The following is a 21,340-nucleotide window of genomic DNA, read 5'->3' on the forward strand; positions in this document are numbered from 1 at the left end:
ATATTTTTCTCATCTCTTCTAATTGTATGAAATTCAGGTGGATGCTGCACATTGGTGGTGGTGGAGAGGAGACCCCATTACCTGTAAAGCGCTTTGAGTGGAGTGTCCAGAAAAGCGCTATATAAGTGTAAGCTATTATTATTATTATTATTATTATTATTATTATTATTATTATTATTATTATTATTATTATTATTACTACCTGACCTATGGATGTACTCGTAGAACTTATCATATGAATGGTTAAATTTCACTTGAATAAATCTATTTGAAAGTTACATTACAGCAGTATTTATAAAAACCCTACATTTCCCTGATTATATACTGGGCTTTTCTCAATCGTGGTTTAATGAAAAATGGTTCATCGCCTAAAAACACGGGCAGTCCCTATGCCAAACTGTGAAATGCCCTGCTATTCGGATTGTGGTGCGCTTGTAAAACAGACTTTACGGTACAGGACTTCGGGGCTTGCGCGGGAGCTTATAGTTGATGACGTAGAGCGCGCGGCCGCGAGTTGCTGCTGCAGGAGGCGAAGATGGCGGAGTATTTGGCGTCCATTTTTGGTACAGAGAAAGACAAGTAAGTCTTTTTTGTTGATTTTTTCCTCCACAAAACGCACGCAGTCGAAGTAGTAGCTTGACATATTGTCCTAGTTTAAAAGTATCTCGCGAAGTGCTGGTGGAAGCGTCCTAAATTCTTAGTTTTGGTGCGCTTGGGTCCGGCGGCGCATGAGAGGGCCATGTTGCTGATGTTGGTGGGGGTGGAGGACTAAGGCCTCCGCGGTCTTGGTTCGCCCGCAGCAGAGAGATAAAGACTCGCCGGCCGGCGATGCAAAGTTGACTGTGAGGACGAGGCGGCGGCGCAGGCGGCGGGAGCTGCACCAGTTGGCCCGCAGGTCCCTGCGGCCTTGCTCCGCCATTGTGTCCGAAGACACGCTCCCCTGGGGCCGGGGAGCCAACGCCGTCAGGCCGCTTCTGGAGGGCCGCGGAAAACCGATACTCGACTGTGCCTGAGGTGGAATTCGGCTAAACTGTGCACATTTAGACGCTCAAAAGGCACGGGGTTTAGCTCTTGACCCGCTCCTTGGTGGGAGGATACCGCCGCGCAAGTTCCAACTGGCTGAGGGGAGACTGTTTCGGTGTCGGTATATCGAGAAAAAAGTCCCAGCTGCTGGATTTATTATTGTATTACATGCGAGTTTTTTTTTAGAAAATAATCACATCAAACCGTTGTTCTGAATAAATCAGAAGACGTGTGAATCAATTAAGAATTGACTGCAGCGCCGTCTAACGCCACAGGAAGGATACATGAAAGAGAAACGTGGATGCTTCTTTCAAATTGCAATTGCTTCGTGCTGCGTGTGTTTAGTTCTTTAAAACAACCTAGGCCAAGACTTCTGGCTACCTGCGATTGGGGTGCGTGCCTCATTCCCAGGGGATCACTAGGATTGGGATTTCTAAACAAAGTTCACTCGTTGTGAGTGGAAAAACTAAAGGTTGTGTATGACTGACAACTGATAAGGTGCTTCATTTCTAGGTTATGGTTCTTGGGTTATGTCGCTCATTGTTTTGGTGTGTGTATTGGGTTGGGGGGGCTAGTGGTTTTATTTTGAAGAACGACGAATCAAGCCCACTGAAGTCCACGTTTTACTTTAGTAAAAACGTTTGTTACGTGATAGTTGTAGATCGCAAGTCATCTCTTTGTCTGTTCTTAAACAAATATTGCTTTTTGTTTAAACTTTTTTCCCTGCGTGGGCTTAATGGCCCCCTCTTGTTTATAAGCTTTGTTTTATTTCTCTTGTTTTTGTTTGCTTCCCATTCATTCCAGTTGTAGCAGTCCAGTTAAGAACTAGAACGAGAAACAGTTACAAAGGAGAGGAGAGCCTTTGGCCCGTTTGGTAGTTAACTGATCTAAGGCTCTCATCCATCCATTTCTGAAATTGTTAGTAACTTCACACACATCTATGTAGCTTGTTTCCTAGGTAAAGAGCTGCACACTGTTCTTAGTTTTTAATACACATCCATCTTGTTTTCACTTGTCTTTTGATTTGTTTAACTGATTCTGACTGAGTGTGCTGGGTTGACTTTGTAAGTGCCCGTTTGGATTTTGAATACTTGTATCACGTTTTTTCACAATCATCTTGTTAGGGAATATTCGGTTGTGGCCCTGAAGAGCACCCAGCCTGCAATGTTTGGTGGCGACTGTTGCTTCACCAAATTTCTAAAGACATGCAAACTACCTGTTTAACGGATCACTGAGGACTATAAATGTAGGTCTTTCGGCCCACAAGTAACAGCATTGTCTTAACTGAATAAAATACTTGGTTGAGTCATCATGTGCTTTATAGGTCTTCTGTATGTGGCATAACCTGTATTGGGGATCCCTGTATTGACAGAATCGGGGCTCACCACAACATGCCAGAGCAGGTACCCTGAAACTGCTGCAGAGCTGTTGTGGAAAAGGTGTTTTGGAGAACCATGTAAATAATGGATGTCCATGTTAAAATATACCCTTGCCTTTGTTTTCCATATTTAAGTGTTAAGTGCCAATGAATTTTGAAGATCATTTCCTATATCTCTCTCACCTCACGCTTCTCCTAGCCTCCATTTCTAGGTTAGGCTAAGTTGAAGATGTACATAAATAATTTCCCCAAAGAAAGCAAGGTGTCCATACAAGGCGTTGCAGGAGAATTCCCTCTCCAGGGATCTGGGTTTAAGAGTAGTGTGTGGTTGTTTGGCCATATGCATTCAAGTTTTCTCATTCCAGCATCCCACTCCTGTGGTAAGTTTGAGCTTGCCTGATTCTTGTTAAAAGTATCCAATTTGCTCATGATAGTCTCATGATGCTTAAGGATTCCGGCCTCAGTGTGTTTCTATTTTCCTTTCCTTTTGAAACAGAGTCAATTGTTCGTTCTACTTTAAAATTGGGGCTTGTCGTCATGGAGACCGGTGTTCCAGGTTGCACAATAAGCCAACCTTCAGTCAGGTAAGTCTGAGCTGTACAGATGTTCCTGCCAGAACATGGTGCTGTATTACTCCTTGAGGTACTATATACAAACTCTTGCTCTTTTAATCCCCTTTAAGAAGCAAAGGGGACCTAAGTGCCAGTGTTTTCGATATGTCCCATAAAGTTCAGAGGATTTTGTGATGAAACCACTCAATTTTAGGGCTGCTGCAACTTGTGAAGTTTTCTTGCCATGAAAGTAAAAGAACCACTGTATTTTGACAGTGTTTGTTGGATATGATTCCTTAAGTAATGATTTTTAAAATCATTAAAGGCATCATGTCCTTGTAGCTGATGCACTTCGTAAATATTTCCCTTGAAAGTGAAGGAGTAGTTTAATGTTCTAATCAGCATGAATGAAGTGCATTTCTAATCGGATAAACTTAAATGGATAGAAAAATTGGTCATAAGCATGTACACTGCAAGACACCAGGGCTTTCTGTAGGTTTTACAATGACCTGAGTCGGAACTGTTCAGTATAGTTCTATATATGCATTGAAATCATAACTTTTCATTCATTGCTTGGGTGGTTTATAATAACTCCCTCCCAGTGTGTCAGTAGAACTAAATTGCTTTTTAAACTCTACACTAAACTGATATTAACAGTGTAGCTACTAAAAGTTCAAAAACAAAGGTAAACAATTCCATGTTTCTAAAAATTTCCTATTCTCCTTACTAGTTGCAAGTAGCTTCTCTGCTTTCACGGTGAAAGGCTATGAGCAGCTGTCAATCATCAGCACAAATTAAAATACAAGAAGTATCTCACCCCAGTGGGGGGACCACTGTGTAAATCTTCATTTAGTTCCTGTCCAGAAGTAGGATAAATTTCATACCCTACCATATGAGGATGTTCAGTGCGTTATTGTTTTTCTATCACAACATATGTAGGTAAAGCTGAAATTGAGTGGTTTCTTTATAATTCCTGTTGTATTTTAAGCCATGATAAAGGTTTTTTTCCATATAAAGGTAGTCTTACTTTGTGATGGATGCATGCTTTTAAATTCATTTAATTCACACTAACTTAATTTGGTTTCTTTCAGAACTCATGCTTGGCTGAAGAATTGTAAATGTGTATTTGCTGCGAAAAAGACCTCTTTCATCACAGAAAAGCTGCTCCAGCTATTTTGTTGGAGTCTTATTATTTATTGGAACATCATTTAGATAAATGACTGGCTGCAAAAATTTCAAAAGCCAAAGTTGCCCGTGGTGTACATGTAGAGTGTTCCTGTTTTGTGTAGTTTAAAGTCTGCTCTTTTTACGGATCAGTGTACTTGTCCTTCACTAGCACTTCAAAGTGCTAATGTTAGGGTCACATTGTATTTACATTTTTTCCTCCTAATCTGTTCTTTTCCCTTTCAGTAGTTTCCTAGAATACCATGCCCCCCAAAATACTTTGCACTTCAGAGAAAGGACGATCCTATATACTGTTGGAGCTGAAAGCATTTACTCACTTGTGCAGTAAGTCTAGATGGCAGTATACTGTGACTGAGGTAGAGATGCATTTTTAGAAGCACAATTTAACTGGTCTCTTAATTTAAAAAATCCTTCCATTTGATCAGATTTAATAGTCCTTAAACTTCTATTGGGAAGTGTGTATTAAGCTTTCTTCTTTCTTGCAGTATTGTAGATATACACTGTTATAGGCTCTGCAAGAAGATTTACAGATGGGATATCATAAGCACATTTATATCTTAAGTAGTTTAATAATTCATAGTTCTTGCGGTTATCTATAGGCAAGCATTCGACATGTTTCTCGGGTATTTGAGTTATGAGTTTGCTCTCATTTGCGTAAGGGTATAATTTGGAACAACAGTCAGGCTATTGGAGTCTTGCCTCAGCAGTTTTAAACCCAATAACTTTACCAGAAAGTGCTATTGGCACAACTAGATGTTTTTCTAGCAACCTGGTTTGATTTTTTCTGGTTTATATTCATGTCTGTTTGCATCCCCTGCTGAGGTGATATCTCCCTTATAACCATTGAAGTAGCTGACTGTGGGCTCTCCAGAGAAAATGGATACAGTTCCTAATAGGGCTTTATTCAGAGGTTTGAAGCTATAATACCTACCCAGACAGAAGTAATTTGGAATCATTTCAGGGTTAATGTGGTATTTACACGAATGCAAATGTGAGAACACTCTTTTATGCAAAGGCTGGTGAGAGTATAGAACAAGTGACCTGACCATGTGGTTGAAGGTGATACCTGGGCTTCCATCAAAAAATGGCTGGATGAGATCTTTGTCAGTTAACTAGTTACCAAAAAGGTAGTATCAAATGGCCTTCACGTGTTTGAAACTATTTTTAAGTTAATTCCCTCACAAACTGTTTTGCTTACTGATCAGTCTAGCCTGGTGTAAATGAGCCCTCAGGACTTCAAAATCTCTGCATTGCATCCGTCTTGTCCCTATTGCTGCATCCCTTTGTGTCAGAATTTGACCCTTCCTCTAGATTTGGCTGGGGCTGTTCTGAACGATTTCTCATTGCTCAGGTCTCCTGGCTCTTATTTTAAAGTATAGCACAAGTCAACTGTACAGTTAAAAGGCATGGAGGCACGAAGCCTTAAAAAGTAGTTGGTCTCAAGGCTCTTGGATCTACTGTATGAATTCACCTTGGCGTTTCTCCAAGATTGATTTTTCAGTCAGTAGTGTGCAATTACAGTTTCTAAGATTTTTAAAATGTTTTGTTTATTGGAAAATAGTGAAAGCAAATTAACATTCAGTCCCAATCTGTCATGTTTCTTAAATGTTCTGTGACTGATCATATATTTGCATCGCTTGCTTAGGTTAGAATCTGTACTACTTAATCAAGATGGTGTGTTCCTATTATTATGTCTAGGTGGTGCAGATAGTGTTATTTTTAACTTCATTAGCAAATAAGTCTGTTGCATACCCATCTGGAGACCATGTGTATTGTAGCATGCTTTGAAAAACATGTTCTTCATCCTCTACTCTTATCACTTGAGTGGCATTCTCCTTAGTGTTTAGTTTTCTGCTATGCTGTGACAGAGAAACCTGGAAAGAAGAGATCTTGTAGAACTAATTCATGATCATAAATGGCAAGATGAGGTGACAGGAGCACTTATTTGACTTTTGTGTGTTGGACTATAGAGGATGCCTACATTAAGCTTAGAAGAGCAAATGTCATTTTGGGTGATTCTTTGATTGCAGTATAAACAGGCTCTATGGATGAGCTTCTAATAGCACCCAACAATACCACTTGCTAAAAAGCACTATTGCCCAAATGTAAAATGTGCTGTGAATTTAAGGTAACTTTAGGTAACATCCTTGCATTTGTATGTAATATGCTAGCTTCTCTCTTGACTGAATATTGATTCCCTACTTATTTATATTCTAGGGATTTACACATACCCAGCGTTGCTGAGCTGTAAACTTCCCTGTTGGTCATGAAAATTTACAGGGTGTAGGATATCCAAGTTGCACTTGTAAAGTTGAGAGGCCTTATGAAAAGCTACCTTTCTGATCATGGCATCCATAGTCCTGTTTTTTAAAAGCATGTCCTCAGTATTTTGATAGACATTACTTTTTTTACCAAAATAGGTGTGGAAAATATTGATGTGGGTCTAGATTACACATCCTTTTGGACTAAAATTCATCCAATTTTCATCCAATTGAAACTGAAACATTTGCTTCTCGTGGCTCGTGGTGTTATCTGCTTGTGCTATATATAAGCTATTATCTTCATTTATAATCACTTTGTGTTACATTTTTGAAAAACACAAGTGGAGAAGGAGAAGATCCAGCTCAAGTTTGGATTTGAATCAGCTTTGCTTGCTTGGAATGTCTGGTGGTTCTGTTAAAATACCATCTGTGCTTCTGAACACAATACAAGTGAATTGTAGTAGTGCATAATGGTATTTTATGATAATCTCACCTCACTAATGAAGTAATTTGTTCCATTCAATTAACAACATGTTAACTTGTCTTCCTGAACAGTGCTCTGGTTGATTTTTTTTTTTGGCTTATACGCTGTGGTCGGAGTCACAAGTCTACCAATGGCGCTGTCTGACTGGTGAAGGTAAAGCCTGACTGAAGCTATGGACATCTCTAAAGTTATGGAGAAGGATGCAACTGCTGCTTAATCTTTCCCAGTAGCGCACTTGGGCTTTCCACTACTTCCGCAAAAATGTCTGCGGTCCGCTTTGCACTCGGACTTCTCATATGCCCAGATGAGATTTCACGAGAGAGCGCCGGAGTCACACTTAATACAGAAAGAAGACGAAAAGGAGGCATGGCTGTTAAACACCTGACAATTGCACTACTGAGGAGCCCTGTGTAGTTTGTCTAGGTTTACTCAAGCAAGTTGGAGTTGCCTTTGTATTAAACAATTAGGAAGCATCAGAACCCTCTTTACCTTCAAGGCAGTGACAACTGCTTTTTCATTCCTACCTGAGCACCAAGATTCAGGATTTTTGTTTTCATCCTCAATTTTGAAGTGTTTAGTTCTGAAGACTAAATAGAAATTCTGGTGAAATATTAGCTATATAATTGGGAAGTTGCCTTGTCTTTGTTCTAAGCTGCTGATTTTGAATGGTAAGGCGGGCTCTTGCAAAGGCTTAGTTTCTTTGCCTTCAAAATAGAGATGTTGGTGTGAAATTAGACATTTTGTAAATAAGCACTCCGTGATTCAGTAGTCTTTTTTTTTTCATAGTGGTGGTTTTTAATTTAGTGAAATTGTAATTTCTAGAATGAAAAACTACAGAAGGATGGATTGCTCAAAAGACTTAAATAGAAGTGGAAAACTTTTAAAAGTAATGTACTCATTTAATAATATGTTTGAAACTAGCAATATTGGTAGGAACAACTGATTTTTTTTAATTGGAAAACGGCACAATTTGCAGTTTGAGATTTATGGAATGCACCTTGCTGAAATCTGATTGTGCATCATGTAATACGATTCCATGTTCTTTGATACAGACAAATCTGTGCATGTTCATAAATTATTGAAATGGCACTTTTTGTAACACCAGTTTTAATTGTTAATTTATATACTGTATTTCTCATTTCAGTAATGCGTTCATTATCCTGGTCCATTGTGGTATCAATGCGGCATTCTTACTGTAGTTAATATTTGAATAATTGCCATTGCTTTGAGCATTTTTGCTGTTAATTTGTTTATATTTTGCCTTTGATTTGTTCGTTTTACCAGGTTACTTTAACTTAAACATTAATATCTAAAAACATTAATATACTGTTAAGCATCCTTTCACAAAGTGCCAGTGTTAACATTGTATTTCCCCACAATACAGTGGGATAATGAGGGTTTTTACTAAAATGGAAGTTATGTGGTATAGAAAAACAAAAATTGAGCATCTTGAAAAACAGCCAGCTAAATGCATGAAAATTGTATTTCTTCACAATAAAGTGGGATAATGAGGGTTTTTACTAAAATGGAAGTTATGTGGTATATAAAAACAGAAATTGAGCATCTTGAAAAACAGCCAGCTAAATGCATGAAAATATGTAAATCAGGGCTGTCAAATAACTAATCCTCACATGTCCTTCATTTAGGTTGCTGTATTTGTTGGTCAGGAATAACCAGTATGGGCAAAAGCCACTTGCAGAGAGAATTTAATTGTGTACTGCAACTTCTAAGCTCGTTAACTTCGGTTTACCAATGGGCCAAAATGAATGGAAATCTACTTTTCATGCCGTGGTAAATTGCCAGATTGGTATATGTGGTATGGGAGTTTATGGCTTCATAGTTTGCATTCTCCGTCGCTGTAAGCAGTGAAACTAGAACGCAACAGCATCGCTATTAGTTAGAGATCTGCAAAAGGGCTTTACTTCTTGTTCCTCTATAGCCACTGGGACTTTGCTGTCATGAACAGGCTTGCATCTTACCTTGAATTCCTTTGCAAACAACCGTAAAGCATAAGAAGTAGATCTGTGTTCAGATTTACTCTAGGAATAGGATATACAAGGCAGGCAACTTGGTGCATGGTAGTCTTGTGAGTCATCCACGTTTTACTGCATAATGTTTAAAAAATGTCCTTATATAAAAAGAAATCCCACACTCCAGTTTGTTCACGTTTGTCATTGCGGATCCGTTTTGACTTGTCTTTGAGCCACACAAGCCTTGAAAGATATCTGGTGAACTTGATAGAGGTAGAAGACCCACTTCTACAATCGTAAACTAATGAATGGTTAGTCAAGTCGTCACAAGCCACCTGTGGTACTTGATGGATATTGAAAGAAAAAGATCCTGGATGCCTAGTTACCTGTTGTGGGCAAATTTTTCACTGGACTGCCAAAAACAGGTTTCTCACACAGGACTAGCAAAGATGTTAGTTTAAGGATAGGTGTTTTGCAAGCAATCTCACATAAAAACTAACGTTTCCCGCAAATATAAGAAATTTGATTTTGCAGAAATTATGTGGATGGTGACGTAGACTATTAACAAGAATATTTCCTTAGGTTCAGCCTTGGAGGCTGCTCCTCAAAAACTAGTACACCCATCATGTTATTTCTGAATGCTATGCTGTTTTTTGCTCTAGAACTTATTACTGACTTATATTAGAAATGTCAGTATCTATCCACCCCTATCCCCGCCCGGAACCATCAATATTTCTCCCTGCATTGCTTGAGATTTAGTATATGTGCTGAAGATTGGTATGGCTTTCAGGGCTTTGGTGAAGTATATCTCTCATCTATCCATAGTACTTCAGTTTTCAGAATGGTATGTATTTATTACGTAGATATTTATGATTTTTGGCTTGCTGACTGCTAAGATTACATTTCAGTGGTTGTGTACAAAAGGTTCTCGTAGTGTAGACACTGTAGACATTTCTGGCTAAAGTGCTTTTTTTCTGTTTTTTTTTTTGCTTTAAGTGATGTCCCAACAAAGTAAGAGCTGCAAAATGTGAAGTCAAATAGTACAGCACTAAAAGCTGTTGTAAGGATACAATTTTGAAGAGCAGTCCTATTTTTGTAGCAGACTATATGCTCTTACATTTTGCGTTCGTTGACATTGAGTTACTTTTTAAGTCTTGGAAGAGTGCTGAGAAAGTTTTCCCTTAATCAAGTCATCCTTCATCAAAAAAAATGTGCCAGGCTGGCCTGTGAAACTAAAGTCATAGGAATTTTTTTTTTGCTTGCTGACAGACAAACTTCCCAAGTTCCAGCTGGGCCCAGAATTATAGTAGTGTTTGGAAGGCCTTGCTGTGGCCTTTAAGGAAAAGCTTGGTCTTGATCAAAAGAGATGGTCAAAGAGATTTTCATCTTTCGTGCTGAAAAAGAACACTGGCATGCTTTTTTTCCTTACAAACTCTAGGAGGGATAGCTGCATCTAGTTTTCATAGTTTATAAGGACATTTGCAATGACCAAGAAAGAAAATTAGTTATGCTCTGCAGAGCAATGGGGAATTTTATTTGATTTTTTTATTTTTTCCCTCTACAGACCATCTTGATTCAAAACATCTACCGTAATCCCCAAAACAGTGCACAGACGGCCGACGGCTCACACTGTAAGTCCCACTGTCAGAAATATTTTAGATTAGGGGTACAAAATCCCTCTCTGAACAATACGGGGGTGTCTGCCAAAACTGCTGACTTACAAATGGGTGCCAGCAGATTAAAGTGGGGCTGCTTCAGTGCTGTTAGCAGGGGATAACAAGACCACAGTACACATCACACATGCCCCCAGCCCCCCAAGATTTTCCTTTGCCAGCCTGTTGCTGAAATCCAGATCTGATTCTACCCTATATTTTTTTACATCTTTGAGAGCCTAAAGGTCTGTTTCTCAATTTTTGAATTGCCAGTTTTCTATTTTATGCCTACCAATTTGGATTTCTCTGATTTTTTTTTTTACTCCTTTACTATATCTGTCAAGGTGGGGTACCAGTTAATTTGCTCCTGTACCCTGCAACACTTAATTAGAGCTCGTCATCGTTGAGATCTATCACAAGCTCCACCCTTTCTCACCAGAAAGATAGCACTTAATGGTGGAACGGCACCTTTCTCTCCATCATCGCTGTGAGCTTGGGGCACGTCCTACAGTCAAACCTGTGACAAAGGCTAGAGGAAACTGGCTGACTGAAGCCCATCTAACCCCGTGGGCTCTCGCCAGTTCGACACTGCCCTTCAGGAATTCCGGACGAATTTGGCCAGTGATATCGTGATCTGGGCTTAAACTGACGGTCTGGGCTGAAGGCCTCAACTTGTGATCTAAGCAAGTAGCCTGACTGGGTGAGGCATCCAGGTGACGCGAAGAGAGGCCTTTTCAGATCAAGACTGGGTTCATGGCAGGCTTATGTTTTGACTTGGCATGCTTGATAAAGATGCATCTCAGTCTTCCTTAACCTTGGAAGGTCTGTTTTCCAATATCCCTACGTCTTTTTTCCGCTGGAGATGAGGAACACTACAGTCGTGTTTGAAATGGTGTCCGGAGAGGTTTTAATTTGGCTCCTTTTTGTTCATCTGTGTGCGTAGTATCGGTCTGTCATTGTTCAGCATTTTCAGGATTCTTTTTTCCCCACTTCACACTTTCCCTTTGTCAAATGGTGTTTGGTTTCCTTATGCATTCATCAAGCATTGAAGTGCGTTTACAGAACGGTGAATTTCACGGCACAGTAACAAATTCATCCATTGTCTGCTACAACACGGCTTCCTAATGGATTTCTAAAAAAGTTCACCTAGCAGTTGCATTTTGCAAGTCGTCATTTATTCTAAACAGCATGTCCGCCGTTTGTGACGGTTGTCTTTCATGCCCAAGTCGCCTGTTTGACCTCAAGCCGAAATCCCCAGACTCAATCAGAAGCTGTCATGGTTGATTTCAAGTGGCTTCAGTGTTTAAATCCTTGTTCCCTACAAACTACTGCCATGTTTTATTACATACCAACCAAAGCATCCATAGTAATTAGAAAATTAACCTCAAATCTTAGTCACACTGTGTGAGAAGTACTTGAGATTGTTGAGCCCCGCTTAGCAGAGCTGATGCACAGCCACTTGCTGCTGTACAGGTAAGTCGAGTTGTGAATGGGCATCATTTGCATCTTTTGTTGGGGGGGCTTATTTTAACTTTCCTTTTCTTTTTTTTAATGGGGATCTCAAAAGAACACACCTCATTGTTGTGCTGTAGTAACTGGAAAATTATTTTTAAAAATCAAGTACTGTGCTGTGTTTGTACCAGTCATAAGGAGTCAGTATAAAGTCACTTAAAGATGATTTTTATTCTGACTATTTTTTGCCTTTCCTGTCATATCCACTGTTTGTGGGATCCAAAGCCCTAACTTCCTTAGAGAAGACAGTGAACAGTTTTGTGTCTTTAAGGGAGATATTTCTTAAAATACTAACCAACATGTGAGTGGTCAGGCCTGCAGTGTCTCTGGGTTGTCAGTATCTCTTGAGTCGATTGTGCCAGTTCACCAAGTTTTTCCTGAATTGAAGCAGGAGACATGTTGCATGTCTTAAACAAGCTCAGCCATTTTCAGTCACCTGGAATTGGAATGGAGGCCTTCAGCTCCCACTGCTTGGATTCTTTATTGCAACAGTGCTACACAGATCAATTTTTAATTTGCCTACCCCTAGAAGACCTGGTTAAATCTCTGCAGACGTGACCTGCAGCTGTCCTTAACTTCTCATGTCTTTTTCCTTGTCCAGGTTAGGCACACTGCATGTTAATATGTCCTGCTCTTATTCTCTGTAATAAGTGAAATTTAAGAGCAGTTAAGAAAGCACAGAATACTTTTTGATATATATCAAAGGTGCTTTTATTTTGTTCTACACGGACTCCTAAATGCCTGTTGGTACATAGTACACTAATTTGGCCTAGCTGAAAAGCCTGTGTACCCTGAGTCAAGAGCTTGTTAGCCTGCTGACCTGGCGGGCTAAGCTGTGGAAACAATAATGAGCGTGCTGTCCTGAGGTCCCCATCGCAGCGTGGCCAGGGGACACTGGAGTGCCCCATAACATTTTTCTTTCAGCGCCTGGCCTGCAACTGGACTATGGATAGTATGGGAACGAAAGCAAAATGAGTTGAATGGTAACCTTTTTACAAAAATTTACATTTTGTATTTCAGACCATTGCCCTCTTGAACATTTACCGTAACCCTCAAAACACTGCCCAGTCTGCTGATGGTTTACGCTGTAAGTTAAACTTGTTTGCAGGATCCTGCGGCATTGATTTGTCATTTTTTTTAGTGTTCCTATTCTTGTTGTTTTCAGTTTCTATGACCTGAATCTGAGCCCCGTCGGCACTTTTTGCCTCTAGTTTTACCAACTACCTAGCACAGAAAGGGCTTCTAACTCCTATTGAAATTAAGAGGGCAGACTTGTATCAAGCAGCCCTTGATACTGTCATGGACCACTCTAATCTCAAGGAATTCGCAATGGGATCTCTCGTACCCCACATCAGCAGTTATAAACGGAAAAAGGGGGTGGCAGGCTTCGTTAATTTCTTTAAAATCTGATTCGTGAAAGATTGCAAAGCCGCGCCATGGAATGTAATTCCATGCCACCGTAAGGAAATCATCAGCATATCTTCATAGGAGGCACTCCATTGTGATGGTTATTGGGGGGGGGAATTATCAATCGATCAGAAATATCTTGGTTATCAGTGAGAATCACGAGTAATAGACAGGCCCCCTGCTGTAAAGCTGTCCCCTGTGTCCCTAACCTGTTTTCTAAAGCCCTTTCCCTTGAGCAAGCCTGGTGTCTTTGCATGCTCATTAGGCTTTTACCAGTCCCACTGCACGGAAAGTGCTTACAGAGGGAGTGCCCTTGACAGGCTACTTGTGCGGAAATATCCATTTGGTTTCATTTTAGTTTTCCCTGACATTTTATAGCATTCACTGATTCTCAGCCAGGAGAATTGTTTTCGTTGTCGGGAAAGTACCTTGGTCAAGGAAAGTGAGGATAAAATGGACGCTTTCTCCTCTTCCAAGTGATAACTGTAGGGATATTTAAAATTCTTGCCATCTTTCTGAAGCACAGTCTCATAAGATATTTTGAAGTTAATTGTTTCTAATTTGAATTTAGTAATTTCCTTGTAGTTATACATGTAATACTTGATGAAAAAGCATTAACAGTAGACTCAAAAAAGTTCTTAATTTATATTCCCTTTCACTGTTAAAAATCTCACAATATCTAGTCTGCTTTTGAGAAAATGTGTCCATCCTGTTCTCCTTCCATTGAGGGTAACACTTGGTACTGAACTTAACTTTACAATTTTAGATTTTAGAATGGCAGATGGATTTTATGACAATAGTATTGTTCAGTGTTCTGTAAATGTTAGAGATAATGTTGGATAGTCATGATAGTCCTGTTGCCTTTCACTTGCAACGTCCGTTAATCAGCAGCTTTGTTTTAACAAATTAGTATCCTTTTATTTCTAGAGTTAAGTTTCCAGGAGATGTTTGGGTTCTTTAGCATCTATAAGGTAAACTGTTTCTTTTTGCCTTTCAATCAGGTGCTGTAAGCGATGTGGAAATGCAAGAGCATTACGATGAATTCTTTGAGGTGAGTGAAAACTGCTTATATGCAAAATCAGCCCTGTAAACGGATTAGAAATTTTCTTCCCTCCTGTTTGAGAAAAGATCTAATGTAGTCTTGTTTGCTTATCAAAGAACTGAACAAGTTTTTATTTTTCTTATTTGTGCCATAATCTTTTGGTTGGATTTGTGTGCTGCAGGAAATCGCATTCATCATTATAACGTTTGCTATAACCTCCTGGGACAAAAATCCCAGTGAATGTGGGTAACATCTAGTTCTAAAAATGATGCATGGTTGATTTTTCATATTTAAAAGTAAAGTTTTGTACATCTAAACCTTCAGCATTTAATATTGACTATGTTTACAATAAATTCCATTTGCAGGATTTAAACTGAAGTTGTTCATTACCCTCCACAATCAGTGTAAATCCTGTCTGTGACATGCACTACTGATGCAGATTAACACTATTTCCCCCATTTCATTTTCCAGTGCTGCAAAAATACACTACATTTGAACGTTTGTTTTCAAACTCTGGGTCCTTGAACCAGGGTGGATGTGTGTTTTTGCAGTTCCCTTTTCAGTGTTGATAGAAACAACTGTCTAAAACATTTCCTTGTCGAGAGTGGTTTCTTGGAAGGAGGTCCTCTGCTCAGGTCCCCTGATGTTGAGCATGAGCAGCAGTAAGTTCACATTGCTGGACTGATGTGTGCTGCTGACTTTGTAGGAGGTCTTCACGGAGATGGAAGAAAAGTACGGTGAAGTGGAAGAAATGAATGTGTGTGACAATCTGGGAGATCACCTGGTTGGAAATGTGTATGTGAAGGTGAGTGCTAAAATCTCTTCTTGCTTAAGTCTAGATTACAGAACCTTACCTTATTTATTAGGTAAAAGATACTGCACTCCTTGTGCAGAGCTACAGAACAAGCAGAGACTCTTTAAACTGCAGATAGACCTTAACCTTCCTTATCACAGTGCCCAGTGTCCTTGCATATGTATCGCTGGCCTATTGTCCCTCAGAATTTTCTGAAGTTACTCTAGGTCTCACATTCTTCTCTTGTGTGCTTGTAGTTCCGTCGAGAGGAAGATGCTGAGAAGGCTGTAATGGATTTAAACAATCGCTGGTTCAATGGGCAGCCGATACACGCAGAGCTTTCACCTGTGACTGACTTCAGGGAAGCCTGCTGTCGCCAGTATGAGATGGGGTGAGTGCTAGGACTTTTAAGCTTATTTTATGCTCTGTACAGTCAGCATCTGCTTATACGTCTCCTCTGAAGTGTGAGAAGCTCTAAGGACAAGTCTTGTTATAGAGAGGAGTGTTATTTTAATAAATCCCAAATTGAAATTTTAATAGCAGAAACCCTGATCTAGATTGACATAGAAAATGTACATAAACTAAGTGCAAACACTTTTTCTCCACACTTTCTACACTGTACCAGAGGTTATTCTCTTGAAATTAGGGAGAGCAGTGGTCCTAATCCAGTTGAGCTTCCATGCTTTATATGTGTATTTTTTTTTTTACTAGTTTAGAATCCAGACATTCATTTCCTTGAATACCTACTGCATGCCTGAGAGTTGTGGAGAAACTGAAGCTTTCCTGAAATCTGTATATACAAGTCCAATACTGTAGCCCGTTCAAAGAGTTCTTAATTTAGCCAGATCTCCTTCTTCCAAATCTGTGCTGGCTGTACCCTGGCATGTTGCTTGGGAGCAAGGCTGCTGTGCTGGGGTAGCAGTCCTCATGTCTTCTTCTGTCCACAGAGAGTGCACTCGAGGAGGATTCTGTAACTTCATGCACCTCAAGCCCATTTCCCGAGAACTCCGTCGGGAGCTGTATGGCCGTCGCCGGAAAAGGTAGGAGTCCATGTCCTTCCTGTTGTTTGGTAGATAGTGGAAGCAAAAATGCAAGTATTTATCCTATGCAGTCAATTCCAAAGCCCACAATAATAAGTTTAAAACCATCATTACTCCTCACAAACATCTAGTTTCAGTTTTGGCAAGAATTCTCATGTTTTCCATTAGTTCTCTACCTTCAATAGCACTTTGGCTGTTCCTATAGTAAAACTGTCAGATTAGGACACTTGCGTCTTGCAGTGTGTGAAAGATTGTCAGATTGGCTGCAGTCGGTATTGAGATGCTTTTTTTAAGTTTAGCAATTTTGTTTTTTTAGATGTTTAAAAACTAAACTAAGGGTTGCCACTTGGGTTTATGTAAGAACCATGGTCCTAACACGTTCGTGGCTTCAAGTTACTTTAATGTATTTTGAGGCTCTAGAAATAGTATTTCAGGTTAAGCAACATGCTACACAGACTGAGCCTGTTGCCTTGCAGCTAGAATTGCTGCTCCTTGGCTGTAGAGGACTGTTAATTATTGTTTTGTGCAAAACCCTTCTTCCCTTTCAAATTGCAAAACACCTGGCAGACCAGGTGAAACCAGTTGATCTTAGTAAATGTTCCCTATCAGACTTCCCACACATTGATTTAGTTTCCGGGATCATTATTCTGAAAAAGAATGGATGACATCCTTGGTTCAAAAAGGAATGGCCTCCTCTCATTTGTAACCCTCTTATTTAGGGATATTTAGTCATTTAAGTGCACGTTGGAACAAGTCGATTTGGGATTTTCTCTTAAGAAATTAATAAATTCGGAAACCTGTTGTTTTGCAGCTCCAGGTTGTAAGAACATGACCTCCAGGCTATTAAAAGTTGTCTTCTTCCTCAGGCATAGGTCTCGCTCCAGATCTCGTGAACGACGCTCGCGCTCCCGGGAACGGGGCAGAGGAGGACGTGAACGCGAGAGGAGGAGGTCAAGGGATCGGGAAAGATCCGGTCGTTTCTAAGAAGAGACGCGCATCTTCTTACCCACACAGGATTTGTTGTAGTCTTATGATGACCAAAATATGTGTGAAATGTGGAAAATCTTACCCCTTCTTTTTTTTAAAAAAACCTTGCTTTCTCAATAAAAACAGCTTTGTAGTGCTTCTCTATCTTGTGTTATTTCTGGATGTAATTTTGCAGAAGAGTATTTCTAAGTGTTTTTTTTGGAAAACAAAGCACCATACAGAGTTGCATGAACACTATGCCAAAAAGTGCTTAGACTTTAAAAGTGAGTGGTCAGTTGTGGTATTTTCAATCTCGATCTCTTAACTACCAAACAAATTGTTTTTAAAATTGCTACAGATCTTCAGAAATTTAAATTTGCTGGGTTGTGTCACTAGGACCATGGTTTATACCAGTAGAATTCAAGTGTCTGGACAGATTCCTAATATTAAAAGTCCAACACAATACAGTCTCACCAAGGCAGTCAAGTCACTTTCACGGTTTGAAAGGGTTGAGCCACACTGCATAATGCTGGTAGTCTGCTTTAGAACTCTCATATTTGTAGAGTGCATTTAGATTGGTCTTATTTACCCTGGTTTTTCTATTTAAGTTCACTATTTTCCCAAACCTCCAACGATGTATGTAAATTTAAGATGTCCATTTGCTCTTGCATTCATTAGTGTACAGATTGGGCAGTTGAGAAAGAAGGGACAGCTATGTGGTGACCCAAAAGAAGTGCAACATTACTATTTTCCCCACTTTAAATTGTTGATGTCTGTTAAGTCAAATAAGTTGCTACTTAATTTGAAATTGATGTACCTGTGCAAGGGACTGAAATGTGCCAAAAGCAGAAGACAAATCAGAAATATTGTAATAAATGACTGTAGTGGCAGCACAATGGTTAGCACTGCAGTCTCACAGCAGTGGGACCCTGCCTTTAGTTCTTGTGAGGGCCGTCTGCCTGCAGTTTCTTTTGCATGGGTTTCCTGCTTCTGCTCCAGTTTTCTCTCGCAGTCCAGAGACCTGTTGGTGGTTTAATTGGCTTTTAGGGAAACAGCCTGGTGTGGCTGTGTGTGTCCTGCAATGGACCGGCATCCCAGGGTTTAACATATCTTGCGGCTATTGTTTGCTAGGTTAGGCTCCAGCTCCCTGCAACCCTGTATTGGATAAGGCAGTTAGAAAACGGGGTGAAAGGGTAAACAGACCTTGTCTGGTCCTTGTGTTCATAAACTATGAAGTACGCAATGCATTGTCTGCTCCCCTCCTTACTCTATACACAGTCTACAGGATATCTGGAAGGCCCTTTCATTATAGTTTCCAGGCATTTTGAGATGTGAGAACCACCAGCCTGTAATTATGATGGGGGTAATTGATTTCATCCACAAAGAAGGGATTTTTAAATTAAAGATTACTGAAAAGCAGAGATTTGTGTTTGTTGTGCCTTACAGGATTTGAGGGCATTGATAATGTGTTCATAAGCCATCTAGCTGGAAAAAGTTGAGTTGTGCATATCCAAAATACTTGCAGATATGCTTATTAACACTAACGCAATATTCATGTTTGACGGGGGAGCTGTCAGGGTGTAAACCACAAAGGAGCATGCAGTGGTTAATCCTGCACTGAGAAGAGCAGAATATCTTTTCAGTATGGATTGAACTGCTCCATGTCCTCTTGATACTGCTGGCCTAGCACTCTGTAGACAAGACACCCCAATTTTTCATAGATAAAGTGCCAACTTCTGTAACCACAGATTAATTATACTGTATTAATTCTTCAACCCAACCTTTATAAGAGCAGCATGTAATTAAAAAAAAAAGATTAATTTCAGTGGTTCAGTATCATTAAATTTTATACTGTCTTGCTCCTAACTAATGAAACGATAAATATGTTAAGATGAAAGTAAGATCTTTATTAGCTGCCTATATTGTGATCATTTGGGTGGGTTTTTTTTGTTATGGCAATGTAATTCACAAATCATTCGATACCATTTCTTATTCACATAGAAGCTCTAAGCAAACGACCCCATAGGAGAGAAGGGTTTGGTGGTTATGTGATTATCTGCACTTTGAGATATCACTGGCAGCGACGAATAAGAAAGGCCCCTTCTGCACGACTGTTCTGTGTTGTATACACCGTTACAGGAAGAAAGCTTTTAAACTAATTTTAGCATATTTTAATCATGAGTCATGGTTGCTGTACTGTAGCTTTTCCAAAGATAAGCTGTGCAGCAGATTTTGGGTGGAGGCAGCAAGCTGCCGACTCGTGGTGAGTGTGCCAAATGGGTAATTCAGCGTGAATGAAGAGCTTAGGTGTGATTTCTGGGTTAAGATCTAATAACTGGATGGTCAGAATGAACGAAAGAGGAATCTCCCATCTGTCAGAGGCAGAAAATCTAAGCATTGTGCCAGCACCCAGGCAGGGTTCAATCCAGCTTCAACTGTGTGGGGAGACTGGGTGTGAATATATCTTCTGGGGCTAATGTCTTCAATTCAATTCAATTCAACTTTATTGTCATTAAATTTACACAGGTGCATAGTATAATGAAAAGTGTTTCTCATTAGTTACTCAGGTGCAGTATATAAATAGGACAGAAGATGAGACAATAGACAGTTACACAATAAGACAGTTACACAATAGCAATAATAGTAACATGAAATAACATAAATAACATGTAATCAAGTAATCGAAAACTGTGCAAAATTCCGCAAACAGAGACAATTTAACAGGACAAAAACAGTGCAAGGTAATTCTTGGAACAGTGCAAAAAAATAGTGTGGTTAAAAGTAGTATGGTTAATTAATATTAAATATTATTATGCCTGTTACAATTTTACTGGGCTATCGGGGGACAGTACAATTTCGCCTTACATGTATGTGTGGTGGTGTAGGAGTACAGTGGTTGTGGGTACAGGAGGACGTTAGGAGAGATCATAATAAGGTGGGAGGGAGTGGGGGTCATCACGAACTTGACAGCTCTGGGGAAGAAGCTATTTTGGAGTCTAGTTGTGTGCGACTGGAGTGACCGGAACCTTCTGCCAGGTGGTAGGGGAACAAACAAGTTATGAGTGGGGTCAGACATAATTTTGGTGGCTTTTTTCAGACTCCTGGTGTTGTATATTTCCTGGATGGATGGTAAGGCACTGCCGATGATGTGTTGGGCAGTTTTGACCACCCGCTGTAGTGCCTTACAGTCGGAGGCGGTGCAGTTGCCGTGCCAGACTGTGATGCAGCTGGTCAGCATGCTCTCCACTGTACATCTGTAGAAGTTGGTGACGATCAGTGGGTGTAGGTGTATTTTCTTCAGCCTTCTCAGGAAGTACAGCCGCTGTTGTGCCTTCTTGATGAGACTGGAGGTGTTCAGTGTCCATGTAAGGTCCTTAGAGATGTGAACGCCTAGGAATTTGATGTTATTCACCATCTCTATCGCAGACCCTTCTATGTAGATGGGGGAGTGAACTTTTCCTTGTCTTCTGAAGTCAACAATCAGCTCTTTGGTTTTGCTGATGTTGAGACATAGGTTGTTGGTTCGGCACCAGTCTGCGAGTTGTTTTATCTCCTCCCTGTAGGCAGTCTCATCGTTGTCAGTGATCAGGCCCACGACTGTGGTATCGTCAGCATACTTGGTGATGGTGTTTGTGCTGAACTTAGCAGTACAGTCGTGGGTGAACAGGGAGTAAAGCAGTGGGCTGAGCACACAGCCTTGAGTGGCACCGGTGTTAAGGGTGAGTGTGTTGGAGGTGAGGTTGCCAATCCTGACAGTCTGGGGTCTGCTGGTGAGGAAGTCTAGGATCCAGCTACAGAGGGTAGTATCTAAACCTAGAGCCCTGAGTTTGGTAGCAAGTTTTATGGGTATGATGGTGTTAAATGCTGAGCTAAAGTCAATGAACAGCATCCTTGTATAGGTGTTCCTTTTATCCAGGTGGGTTAGTGTGGTGTGTAAAGCTATAGAGATTGCATCCTCTGTGGAGTGGTTTGTGCGATAGGCAAACTGGAGAGGATCCAGTGTTTTTGGAATGCTGGCTTTAATGTGTGGAATAAGTAGTTTTTCAAAGCACTTCATTATGATGGGGGTGAGTGCA

At 40.2% G+C, this 21,340-nt stretch overlaps 1 protein-coding gene across 2 annotated transcripts; it reads left to right on the forward strand.

The window, feature by feature from the left end:
* Window positions 1–470: 470 nt before the first annotated feature.
* On the forward strand, window positions 471–17,421 carry u2af1 (U2 small nuclear RNA auxiliary factor 1). 2 transcript variants are annotated; one of them, XM_069178729.1, is made up of 8 exons: window positions 471–579; window positions 2,898–2,985; window positions 10,417–10,483; window positions 14,425–14,474; window positions 15,172–15,270; window positions 15,516–15,649; window positions 16,206–16,298; window positions 17,165–17,421. In XM_069178729.1, the coding sequence occupies exons 1-8, from the start codon at window positions 536–538 to the stop codon at window positions 17,280–17,282; spliced, it is 693 nt and encodes a 230-aa protein (XP_069034830.1). In that variant the 5' UTR covers window positions 471–535; the 3' UTR covers window positions 17,283–17,421. The 2 variants fall into 2 exon arrangements, with proteins under 2 accessions (XP_069034830.1, XP_069034829.1); XM_069178728.1 differs by lacking the exon at window positions 10,417–10,483 and adding an exon at window positions 13,037–13,103 and having other exon boundaries at window positions 472–579.
* Window positions 17,422–21,340: the final 3,919 nt, after the last annotated feature.

This window comes from Lepisosteus oculatus, chromosome 15 (genome assembly GCF_040954835.1).
Source record: "Lepisosteus oculatus isolate fLepOcu1 chromosome 15, fLepOcu1.hap2, whole genome shotgun sequence".
NCBI classification, from domain to species: domain Eukaryota; kingdom Metazoa; phylum Chordata; class Actinopteri; order Semionotiformes; family Lepisosteidae; genus Lepisosteus; species Lepisosteus oculatus.